The sequence below is a fragment of the Poecilia latipinna genome, unplaced genomic scaffold (genome assembly GCF_001443285.1).
Source record: "Poecilia latipinna isolate Pla-1442-1.1 unplaced genomic scaffold, P_latipinna-1.0 Scaffold2686, whole genome shotgun sequence".
NCBI lineage: Eukaryota > Metazoa > Chordata > Actinopteri > Cyprinodontiformes > Poeciliidae > Poecilia > Poecilia latipinna.
In genome coordinates, this window is record NW_015115302.1 from 38,913 (window position 1) to 50,851 (window position 11,939).

An 11,939-nucleotide genomic window follows, 5' to 3' on the forward strand; every position below is an offset into this window, starting at 1 on the left:
GACTAAAGTCCGAAAGGTTAGAGTCCCAGTTGACAGCGTCTCAACTAAAGTTCTACAGAAGGAAAGGTTTCTAGACCCTCTTTTTATTCGAGGAGACCCCATAAGGGCAGATCCTCATGCGGATAGGAAGTGTCATTGCTGTTTTGTTGATGTGTGTGCATGAAAGAGTCATTAGTGCTCTTCTCTCCAGCATTTTCTCTGAGAGAGCACGTAATATCAAAACATTTCAAGCTAAAATTACATAGTGCTAAAATTATGGGAAGGTTGTGGTGTTCTTATTCTTTTTCTCGCCTAAAGAAAGAAAGTAATTGTTTAAGGGAAATAATGGGTGGTTTTGTTTTTGTTTTGTTCTTTAGCTTTTCTACACTTTCAAAGAAAAAACAGTTGAGAGACATCTCACCGAAATAAAAAAAACCCCAACAAAACATGGGAACAACCTTTTTGTATGCTCCAAGTGGAATTATGACTTTCCTGAATGAGGAGAAGCTGAAAGATAAAACTAAATAATAAAATTCTCCTCAGAGAACAATGTTTAATGTATTGCGTCGTAATTAGATTATAACACCAACTTGGTGAAATGATCCTTTAGCTGTATATCTGGAGGGGTCAGAGGTCAGAGTAAGGTACGGACCTGGACATTATCCAGCCTCATGTCTCTCTTAGGCCTTGAGAGGAGGGCTGCCTGCTGGCTTCACAGTCTGCAGCACTGAGATCAACACATTTAGAGAAATCCATTGTTCTCTGGTGAGACGTGACTCATACTAAGTTAACATAAACTTACATTCTACATTTTAAAGGTTAATATTGTACAGGTTAAAAGGGACTACAGCTTTTAACATGTTTCATGTTTATATGTGTTTGAATAAAAAAAGGATTTATGAGTTCTTAAAAGGTTGGGTAATAAGTGGCTAAACACTATACGATCACAAGAGAAAAGTTATATGGAAAATGTTTGTAAAGAGAAAAAAGAAAAAAAGACACAGAAAGCCGAACAAACCCTAATGGACTCTTATTTGCTTCTTTCCTTTTCCTCTGTTTGAGCCTTGCTGCGGTGAGTCTGACCTCCGACCTCAACTCAGACCTGTCCTGCCGATCAGATGACGCCCCCTCCCTCATCACCAGCCAATGACACTAATAACGATTCCATTTGAAAACCTCACTTAAAAAAGGTGAAGGAAGACAAAGCTTAATTGTACACATTGCATGAGCACATTTACAGTTTGATTTTGTTGAACAAACCCTAAACCCTGAACAAAAGTGTTTGTCCTCAAAGCTCACTGCCCTGCATGTTTTATGTTTCCTTGCTTCAGCTCAGCTGATTTCAATTAATGGGCGAATAACAGGCATGTGTTGAACTTCAATCAGTTAAATCAGGTACTTTAAAGCAAGGAAACATTTAAAACATGCAGGCCAGTGTGCCTTGAGGACCGGGATTGGGAAACATTGATCTATGGCATCACTTGGTAGAAGTTTTTCCAAAGCCACATTCAGTCTAGAAAATCCATGTGTGGAAGAATCATGACATTTGCCCCTTGATGTTCTGGCATGGGAATAAAATCTGAATGGTGATTGGTTTATGCTGTGGACGGTAGCCCTGACCAGTCATCAGTCAAAAGGATGTCTTACAAAGTCACAGTGCTTCAGTTTTGAAAAATCACAGCCAAAGCTGTCTACACGGACACTTGATTTAGTCTTAGTTTTATAAAGTCATCTATGCAATCACAATTCCATTTTCAGATATTATTTTTGTATAGCACAAGTGCCCAGGTGAACGTGGACAACAAAAATAAAAAGGTACAATGCTGAGCACAGTTAATTCAGTTTCTCTGCTCACCATGCTGTATATCTTTCATGTCGAGGTGCAAGGAAGACATGAGAATCCCAACAGCCTGAGAGCGCTTGTTGTTCAGCAGCTTTACAACCTAAAAAAAAACCCCAAAGTCAGTAACAAGTTGTAACAGATACAAGTGCATTCAGGAAAAATTCACAGCGTTTCACTTTTTCCACATTTTGTCATGTCTACAGCCTTATTCCAAATAGTATTAAATTAATCTCTTTCTTCAAAATCCCCCATTATGACAACGTGGACAGATGTTTTTGAGTACTTTGCTAATTTATTAAAAACAGAAAACTGGGGTATGGGTGAGGGCACATGTAATCGGTGGCAAACTCCCTGCAAAGAGTTTGCAGGGAATTTGCCCTGCGATTGTGGAGTGATCCTCTTTTTCTCCTTGGTTAGAAGAGCCTTTAGCACAATGCAGCACCCTTTCCTCTCTCAGAGAAATGAAGCTGTGGCTACAATTCAGTTGCTTGCCATCATTAGCATGTAAATGGAAATGACTCATTTCATTGAAAAGGTTCTTTGAGTGTCCTGAAAAGCACTATATGAGTCTGTCACGTCATTTAGCCCTTGTGCGTGCGAGGGCTGAGGCAAACATAGAGGACTATGGCAAATGATACAAGTTTTACGTGTGTGGCGTCGGTTGGACCCCATTTCTACATACAAGGGTTAAATAAATGCAACTAGTGCTACAAAAACCTTTAAAAAAACAAAACAAGAAATAACATTTTTACATAAGTATTCATAACCTTTCAGCCATGAGCTCAAAACTGAGCTGTTTCCACTGATGACCCTTGAGATGTTTCCACAACTTAAATTCGGTACATTTAGTTTACATAACTTGCTTTCAAAAGGCACATACCTGTCCATATAAGGTCCAACAATTGACAGTGTAGGTCAAAGGTCAAACACCAAGAATCAAATCAAAGGAACTGCCTGACGACTTCCAAGACAGGATTGTCTTGAGGCAGAAATCTGGGGAAGGACCCAGAAAAATGTCTGGTGTTTTGAATAGCGCACTGAGTTCAGCGGCCTCCATCATTGGTAGATGGAAGAAGGTTGGGACCAGTAGGATTCTTCATAGAGCAGTTTAGACTGCTATCCGGGAGAGGGGAGAAGGGCCTTAGTCACAGAGGTGATCATGAACTCAATGGTCACTCTGCGAGGTACTGCGTTCTGTAGAGAGAGTAGAACCTTCCAGGAAGACAACCATTTCTCCAGTGATCCACTGATCAAGTCTCTATGATAGAATGCCCATATGAAAGCCACTCCTTATTAAAAGGAACCAAAAGGAACCTGAAGGACTTTGAGCATGATTTTTTTTTTTCAAGGACCAGTATTGAAGTTGTTCATGTGAGTCCTTAGAGTTGGTTTGTAGAAAACCAGGCACAGCTCATAACCATAACCTACATTGAACCATGGTGGTGGCAGCGTCGTGTTCTGGGGATGTTTTGCAGCATTGTAAGGCTGCCACTGGCAGGTGCCACTACTTTCTATGTGAGTGGGGAAAAAGTAACATTTTATTATAATGGGGAAAACTGTGACGAATCAGGATGGAATCATGGCAGAGCTGTATGGTTTTTTTAAAAAAAGAAAAAGAATAATAAACAAGTAGTACACATACATAATGTGTGAAATCCAGTCTTTATCAAAAAATTACAGGAGCCTTCTTTTGCTAGGTTAAGAGAAAATCCTGTTTGGAAGTATCAGGATTTTTAACCACCTTATGAAGTGGTTAAAAAACCCCAGAGGTTTTAATTTAAGTTACTTATCCCATCATCTTTCTTTCCAAAAAGAAAACACAACATTGGTCCCTTCCAATTCATCACATTGATTTTGGTACAACAAAGCACCTCTGACCAGAACATATATGTTTAGGACATGGGTTGGCTTGGTTTGGTATAGAGGTAGAAATGTCAGCACAAGGTTCAATGGCACATTTAAAGGCTGGCACTTTTCCATTGTTTAGCAAAACCACAGATGATTTTATTATCTATTTGGCATAGCTTTCTTTTCCATCCCCTGGTGAATCACCAGTCATGCTGTTGGTATCGACAGACAGACAGACAGACATGGATATCTGTTGGTATCTATAGAAGTGGCAGCATCAGCAGGGCAATTAGAGAGGCTAGAATATTGCCACGACATTCTTCTATTCAATCACTTTGCAAGATGTTCAAATTCATGACTGAATTTACAATTTTTACACTTTTGGTCTTTGATATAGTCTTTCAATATACTGAAGACATTTTCAAACTTTGCATCTTAAATATTGCATTTATTTTGTATAATTGGCTCTGTCCTGGTTTTGCTTTTAGCTTTGTTAGACTGATTGATGGTAAGCAGAATCTAACCAGTCAACAGGGACCACTGCCCTGTATATTTTAGGTGTTTCCCTTCTTCTGCCACACAAGTAGACTGAATAAGTCAGTGATTAACAAGCTTCTGCAGCACTTGATGGCTGCAGAGGAAGTCATGTAATCATTTGAATCAGCTGTTCTGCAACAGAGACATCTAAAACATGAAGAAGTGTTAATCATGTCTCTTTAAAATATACAAATATAAAGAAAAAAATTGTGAACTTCAGTGACTTTATCTCTTAGAAACTTTAATAATTTATTTATTCAATTGTTGCCAATTTTGAAAGTATATTAATTCTTTATGATTTTGCTTTGTATAATATACAAGATATTAAACATTCTTAATACACAGACCTGTTTTGCCTTGGATTTTGTTATGGTGTCAGAGAGTGGCTGCTTTTTTTCTTTAACTGCTGTTTTCGAAAACAGTGCCACAAACTCGTCAAAGTCCACATCAGGTTCCTCAACCGACTCCCACACAAGTGAAGAAGGAATGTCCCTGAAAAACACAAAAGGGCTCAAGAGTTTCATGTAACAAACCAAAACTTTAAGAACTAAATAGAAAAACTATTTTCTTGATTGTATATAGCTTAAATCATGCCAATCTATCCACAGGCCAAAATACCCTTGGCAGACATAAGTTTAAAGTAATCTTTCTTCTGTCAATAGAAAATCAGGCTACAGAGGGTCTGGGCTCTCGACTGTTGAGAAACCATTATTCTCTGGAGGTGTGGACTCTATTGATGTTTTAACTTTTATCCTGTTGCGGATGCTTGCATGTGACGTATGTACTGTACAAGTTTGATACTAAGAAGCTTACTGGAGCTCACCTGCGCTGTAAACAACCATCCTCCACTGCAAAAAGAGAAGTGTTGAGCTGAACAAGGCAGCTGCTAATCTTAATTCAATATTTGGAAGCATGAGCAACATCAAAGAGTGAACAATTTAGTTCACTTCCTCCACTGCCATTGATAAAACTAGAGGCAGACTACAATTCTAAAGTGGCACAAAAAACCAGTTTCATTGTTTACAACTTCTTCTGTTCACTGATTGGCCCTGTGAAAAATTGACTGGAGATTATCTGAGTCCAGGGGAGCAAATCTAGACTTTACTTTGAATGAAATTGAACAGAATTTACAAATTGAACTGAGATTTATATTAAAATTAAATGTTCCGATTTTTAGTAAGAATAAACCAATTTCACAGTAGATATTTCATAGCAGTTTAAAAAAAGTGCATGCACAATTCTAGGATTGCACTATAAATGGCAAATTTGGTCATAATTTCTGTGTGCAATATTACTATTATAAAAGATAGTAAAAGAATGCATTAATTGTTGGTAATTCCAAGTGTCTCTAGTTCTTTGTTTATATCCCAGCATCATATTTGGGTAGACTTGTTAGATAGACTATGTCTGTGTGAGAATCTACAGCAGATAAATAGAGGACTGCAGTATATTCCTACCTGATACATATGGTACCTGATAGAAGGCTGGAAGTAGTGATCATAAAGAGAGAAAGGAAAAAGTGGATTTATCACAACTGATGTCATTGCAATATTTACCAGTTATCATTGGTGAATCTTGTGTGGGAGTCAACATCACATGATTTCTAGGAACGATGGTGGCAACAGTGGTAGGAGTTTGTCCTGCAACTGGTGGGTTGCCGATTTGATTCCTTCTCTATCTACCTGTGTCGTTGTATCCTTGGGCAAGACACTTCACCTGCCTTGCCTGCTGGTGGTAGTCAGAGAGCCTGGTGCTCTGTCAAACTGCCCCAGGGACGATGTGGCTACTATCCAGTAGTTTGTGAATTCAGTGTGTGAATAATATAGTATGAAGTGTGAAGCACAAATCAGAACTCCCTGCAGTTTGCTTATCACCATGGAGTTGAAGACACCAATGTGAGGACCATGTTCTTTTATTTCTTCCATGCATAAACACAATTCTGCCTGATTTGGTTTGTCAGTAACTCCAGAAGACTGATGGAGGCCTCGACAATCACCTGGATCTATGACTACCTTACAAACAGACCACAGTTTGTGAGACTGAAAGACTGTGTGTCTAACCAGGTGATCAGCAACACAGGAGCACTGCAAAGTGCAGTATAATTTTCCATGTCCCACGTACAACAGATTCAGAAAGAAAAGTATATGACTGAAAGACATCATAAAGCTAGTCGCGCTTGTTTGAGTTCACATAGAGTTCACTCACGAGCAGAGCTACTTTTCTGTGACTTTCACCGTTTTCTTGCTCTTTCAATTGTTCTGTTGCATGTTTCCAGCAGCCAGGAAACCCATTTCCCGTTTGGATATTTTTGTCATCATCTCTCTGTCGTGCTCTACTTTTTCTTTCTTTCCTTCCCGTGCTCTGCTGTCATACTTTCTGTTGTCCTCTATCATGAGGAATTACTCACTGATGTTTATCGCTTGTTACCGGTGATAAGACAGACATCATCTCCCCCTTAGACAAACACTGCGCTCTGTCTTTGAGTAAATTGTGCGAGTTAAAGAAGGAGACAATGTGTGACAGCGCTAACAAAAACACGTACCGTATTTTTCGGAAAATAAGCTACTATTTTTCCCCCACGCTTTGAACCACGTGGCTTATAGCTCGCTGCGGCTTTTCTGTGGATTTTTCTTCAACCGCCACAGGGCTCTTTAGCAGGAAGTGAATCATTGTAAGTCAAAATTGGAAATCAAAGAAAGCGCTCATTTTCATTTAGAACAAGTACATGCTAGCAGCAGGCACAACGGAGAAATGTTTTCAAACTCATAACCCTTCATCATAGAAACAACAGAAAGATGTTCATGTGATGCAGCTTTTAAGTTGAGGGCTATCGAGCCCTGCACTTAAGCTCAGCGTGAACGAATCCACGGTTCGGTGTTGGAGACACAGGGCTGTGTCCTTAATAGCAGATTTATTAAGGACACAGCCCTCTGCTTGTGGAAAACCGAAAGCGGCGGAGATATCAGCGGCTTATAGCCCAGTGTGGTTTATATATGTGCGTTAACAGTTTAGAAAACAAAAACGTTGTGGGTGCGGCTTAGTTTCAAGTTGGATATTCTCAAGCCTTGGAGGTTCACTTCTCTGCAGTCTGTTACACAATAAAACCACCGGGATAACGTTTGTTTTGGTCTGTGGCCTGTAAAGATGGCAACGAGCGACTGGACCTAAACGCCCCACAACGTCTGACGCAGTGACGTTGCTCCCAAAGCTCTATTGGCCAATAGCAGACATAGAAGGCAGCTCTCCTCATTAACATAACGATGCAGCAGAAAAACAGCAAACGGAAAAACAGCAAGCAGAAAAGGGAGAAGCAAAAAACGGCAAAGCAAAATATTTATTTTTCTTGACGGAAACTCGTGTAAGGAAAAGGAAAAACTAAATATATATTTGTGCTTTTATTTCTTATCAAAATATATATTTATTCTTTTATTTATATATTTATTCTTTTATTTCTTATGTCGGTTTTGGTCCTTCATATCAATACATTATAACAGTTTAAAACAATTAAAGGAATACTAAGACAATATATTATGACAATTAAATATAAGTATTCAGATAAATAATTATAAAAGTATCAACAAAAAAAATTAAAAATATTTTTTATATATTTTCCAACTCCATTGAAATTTGTCCGAAGTGTTTGTCAACACCATTAGACATAAACAGAATGTAAAACAAATCAGGCATTATTGGGGGTCATCAGAACTTTTGAGGACCCCATTGACCTCTTCCTTTCTCTTCCTTTGCTAAGAGGCTAGTTAGCTCTGGTTAGCTTATGTTATTATTTAGTTGTTTCTTCTGTTTTATTCCCAAGTTGTTCGTCACATCCATGATGTGTCAACTCCATAACTGTCATTTTACAAAACTTTGATGGAATTTTGTGAAATAAAAGCTTAATTTTAGTAAACTGTACAGATTTCATGGACCTGATGAGCTACAACATGGCCTCTTTCAGAATAACGTCATATAAATTGAGGTAGTTTGGCTTTTTTTTAACTCCGTCAGAGTTTTTATCTGACAGTGATTCTTTCAGTGTTTTCAGTGTTGACAAATCTCACTTAAATGGACAGTTAATTCATTTTAATGTATTTTACATGAATTGCATTACTTCACATGTACCAAGTTTTTCATTTTATTCACTAGTTGGTCACCACCTTCAGTTCTGTGTCTACTCTGTCAGATGGACTTTTTGTTGTTTTTTGTCTTAAATAATATTTGTTTTTGTTTCTTGAGAAGCATTTGTCTGTAAAAATGAGTAAAAATATCACTATTAGGGTCATTAAAAATATATATATTTTTTTTTTTTGTCAGATGGCGATGACGACGTTCTGGGTCAGGTCCATTAAAAATGTAATTTTCAAAAAAATGTTGAAACTGGGAGCCTGCATCTTAGCATCTTTACATTTCCAAAACATTATTTGTCATATTAGTATACATAAGCTTCAGGAATAATTAAAAAAAAACCTGGTAAAATTTAAACCCATTTTGTCCCACTTCTCAAGAATCACTGGCTTGGATTTGAATTGGTATGTTTTGCATTCAGTGAAAACAAGGATGTTGACAAATAAACTGGACAATATGCTGGCAATTTAGTGACATTTCCACAGTTGTGGTCAGTCTTGAAATACAATTCTGAGTCCTCAATGTCCGAGACCAAGACGAGACCAAATGCGGTCGAGTCTGAGAGCAGAACCATAGAAACATACGCACCACAGAGAGAAAAACAGCATTTTTTTTTTGTAAATTCGTATTTGTAAATTCCATGACATTCCATGACCTGAAATTAAATTTCATGACTTCCCAGGCCTTGAAAATAAGTAATGAGTAATGTGCGGTAATGCATCATGATGTCGTGTTTTTAACCATCCAACTGATCAGCATCACCCTGCTTGTTGAAGCTTCTATCTCAGCTTATAAAAATACTGTTTGACAACATTGGATCTGAGGATCTGATAGAGGTGATCTCTGCCGCAGTCTGCATGTTGGTTCATCCCCCAAAGTCAGAGAGCCGCTGCTGAGTCAGCAGAGCGTCCTGCTGCACATTGGGGCGGAGGAGCAGCAAGTGGGTGCACTGAATTTAACTACTCAAACGGGATCTGCTCGTAATAAGTTTGTTTAATGATGTTCCATACGTACATCGACGTAGATCGACTGGTAAATCGAGAGCTTTGCTTTTTAACTCAGCTCTCTCTTCACCATGACAGACCGACACAGCGCCCGCTTCACTGCAGATGCTGCACAAATCCGTCTGTCGATCTCCTGCTCCGTTTTTCCTTCATTCATGAACAAGGTCCTGAGATACTTAAACTCCCCCACTTAGGGAGACAGGGTTAGGGTTACCTGATGAAGCCAATAGGACCACATCATCTGCAAAAAGCAGAGATGCAATCCTAAGGCCACCAAAATGGAAACACATGTAGAATGGTTCCTTTTCTTTTAATTCTGCATAATTGACTTAACATAAATGTTGGGGTTTTTTGTCAATATTTGCCGTGAACATAGCTAATAAAGCCTTTAAGTTGCTGAGACGTATTTTCGCTTTCATTGCTGTGACATCACTGTGACTAATCAACTCGACTATCATGTTGTGGTCAACTTCAAAAAAATATGAAGTCACGCAATCCCTAATTTTAAGTAAGCAGAACTAAAGCAATAGTAATGTCTTGCCAATAACATCACAGTTGTCTGGTCAACATCAATACCTTTTTGTGTGTAGCTGGATCCTGGTCCAATAAAGGGGCTTCATTGGCCGAGGTGGCTCCACTGCAGCTTTTCTGGCTGGTTTATCCTGAGTTAAAGACAGAGAATACAGACCCAGTGGCAATGGAGGGGGCAATGAACCCATTCCTGCTGGAAGACTTGGAATGCCAGTTGCTCCTGGTGGTGGAGGAGGGGGCCCAGATCCTGGAGGAGGAGGTGGATGTGGAGGGCCTGAATGTCCTGGTAAAGGAGGAGGCGGTGGTGGAGGGGGAGGCCCTGGAAATCCTGGTAAAGGAGGAGGCGGTGGTGGAGGGGGAGGCCCTGGAAATCCTGGTAAAGGAGGAGGCGGTGGTGGAGGGGGAGGCCCTGGAAATCCTGGTAAAGGAGAAGGAGGTACGGGAGGAGGGGGGCCTGGAAGTCCATGGAAAGGAGGAGGAGGGAGAGCTGAAAGTCCTGGGAGAGGTGGAGGAGGGTCTGGAAATCCTGGTAAAGGTGGAGGAGGGTCTGGAAATCCTGGTAAAGGTGGAGGAGGAGGAGGTGGGACCAAATTCAGGCATGAGTGAAGAATTACAGTTTCTCCTTGATGCAGAAGAGGTGAAGTACAAGGCTCTAGTTGACATGAACAATCATGATTGGATGATGGCTGCAGAAAGCCTCCATCCAGCCCTCTACAGAGCATGTTGAACCTAAAACTATCATCCATTGGTGAGGTCTGCACTGACTTGACCTCTTGGCATCCCACAGAGGCCCCTGCCTCTGTTTGCAGATGAGCATCACAGAGAGACCTCAATAGGCTCTCATTTCCTCCACATTCTCTGTCGGTGGTGGAGGTGATGGTTGTTATACCCTTCTCCTCCAGAAGAGGGGGCTGACGTTCCAACTCAGCAATTTTAGTCCTGAGATCTTCTATAGTTTGCTCAAGCTGCTGGATAACATTAACATGTTTCTCCTTTAGTTTTTTTGACGGCAGCACATATTCCCCCTGCAGAAAGGAAAAATACATAATCAAATTTAAAAATGTAAAGTCTTTGTTCACTTGCACTCTTCCTACCAAACAGAACTAGAAGGATAGTTTCATCACACAACAAAATTATAGAATGCAGAGAAAAATAACAGGACAGACCTCTGATCTCTCCTCATGGTCTTGTTGTCTTGTTGTGGAGACATCTTCACAATGATCTAGGCAAAAAATATCACAGTAGAGCAATTATACTTTAGTTAAAACACTATGGAAGAGTGAAAGAAAGTAGTAATAGTAAGAGGTAACATTAAAGCTGCAGGAAGTAACTTTTATTACATTACAGCATTACATTGCAGTGTGGGCTGCAGTGACTGATGGCAGGATTCTACAGGCCTCTGAGCTGGATCTATGTTGGCTTTGTTAAACAACTTTTTAAGCATTACATCTTCACATAAGTATAAAATTATGTTAAAACATTGTTGTCCAGGTTGTCATAGCGACTTTATCCAGCTGCAATTCCATAAATGCTGCAAGATACATCTAATGTGAAATCGGTACATTTAAAAAAAAAAAAAAACTTGTAATTTACGGTAATTTAATGAATTGTATATTTATTAAAATGCAATTAAGAATGTAGAAGTGTCATAATTGTGCACAGCAAAATCAAAAGTGTTAGACTTCCAGCATTGGTGGTGTATGTTAAAAATACAGTGTTAATTCAACACTTGAAAACAGGCTGTCTTAAACTAAACTGGGTGGGCAGAGTATTTTTGAATGAATATGATGGTGACACACACAGGTGAGTCTGGTTAGTTTTGCTCACACTTCTCTTTAAAATTAGAATAATTTATTTATTATTCTAATGTTTCTGCTATTTTCCTGTTTTTCCTGCAGGCTGGGAAAAACAGGCATTCTTCTGTTGGTTCACGTGCTTCTTCCTACGTCCAAAGGCCACAAGAAAAATGCCAAAACATCTCAAGTCACACTGTGGACCATGTTGTCAGATATGTGCAGATATGTGGTTATTCTAATGATCCTACGTCTTGTGTAAAAGCACTTTCTCATTGGCTT

At 39.4% G+C, this 11,939-nt stretch overlaps 1 protein-coding gene across 1 annotated transcript in view; it reads right to left on the reverse strand.

The window, feature by feature from the left end:
- Positions 1–11,114, reverse strand: part of LOC106938766 (formin-2-like) — a gene marked incomplete at its 5' end in the record, with an annotated part of 35,899 nt that extends 24,785 nt beyond the window's left edge. The window contains 4 exons of the mRNA XM_015020916.1: positions 1,835–1,922; positions 4,555–4,699; positions 9,910–10,889; positions 11,031–11,114. Coding sequence (XP_014876402.1) covers positions 1,835–1,922; positions 4,555–4,699; positions 9,910–10,889; positions 11,031–11,114 — 1,297 coding nt within the window. The remainder of the gene's footprint in view (positions 1–1,834; positions 1,923–4,554; positions 4,700–9,909; positions 10,890–11,030) is intronic.
- Positions 11,115–11,939: the final 825 nt, after the last annotated feature.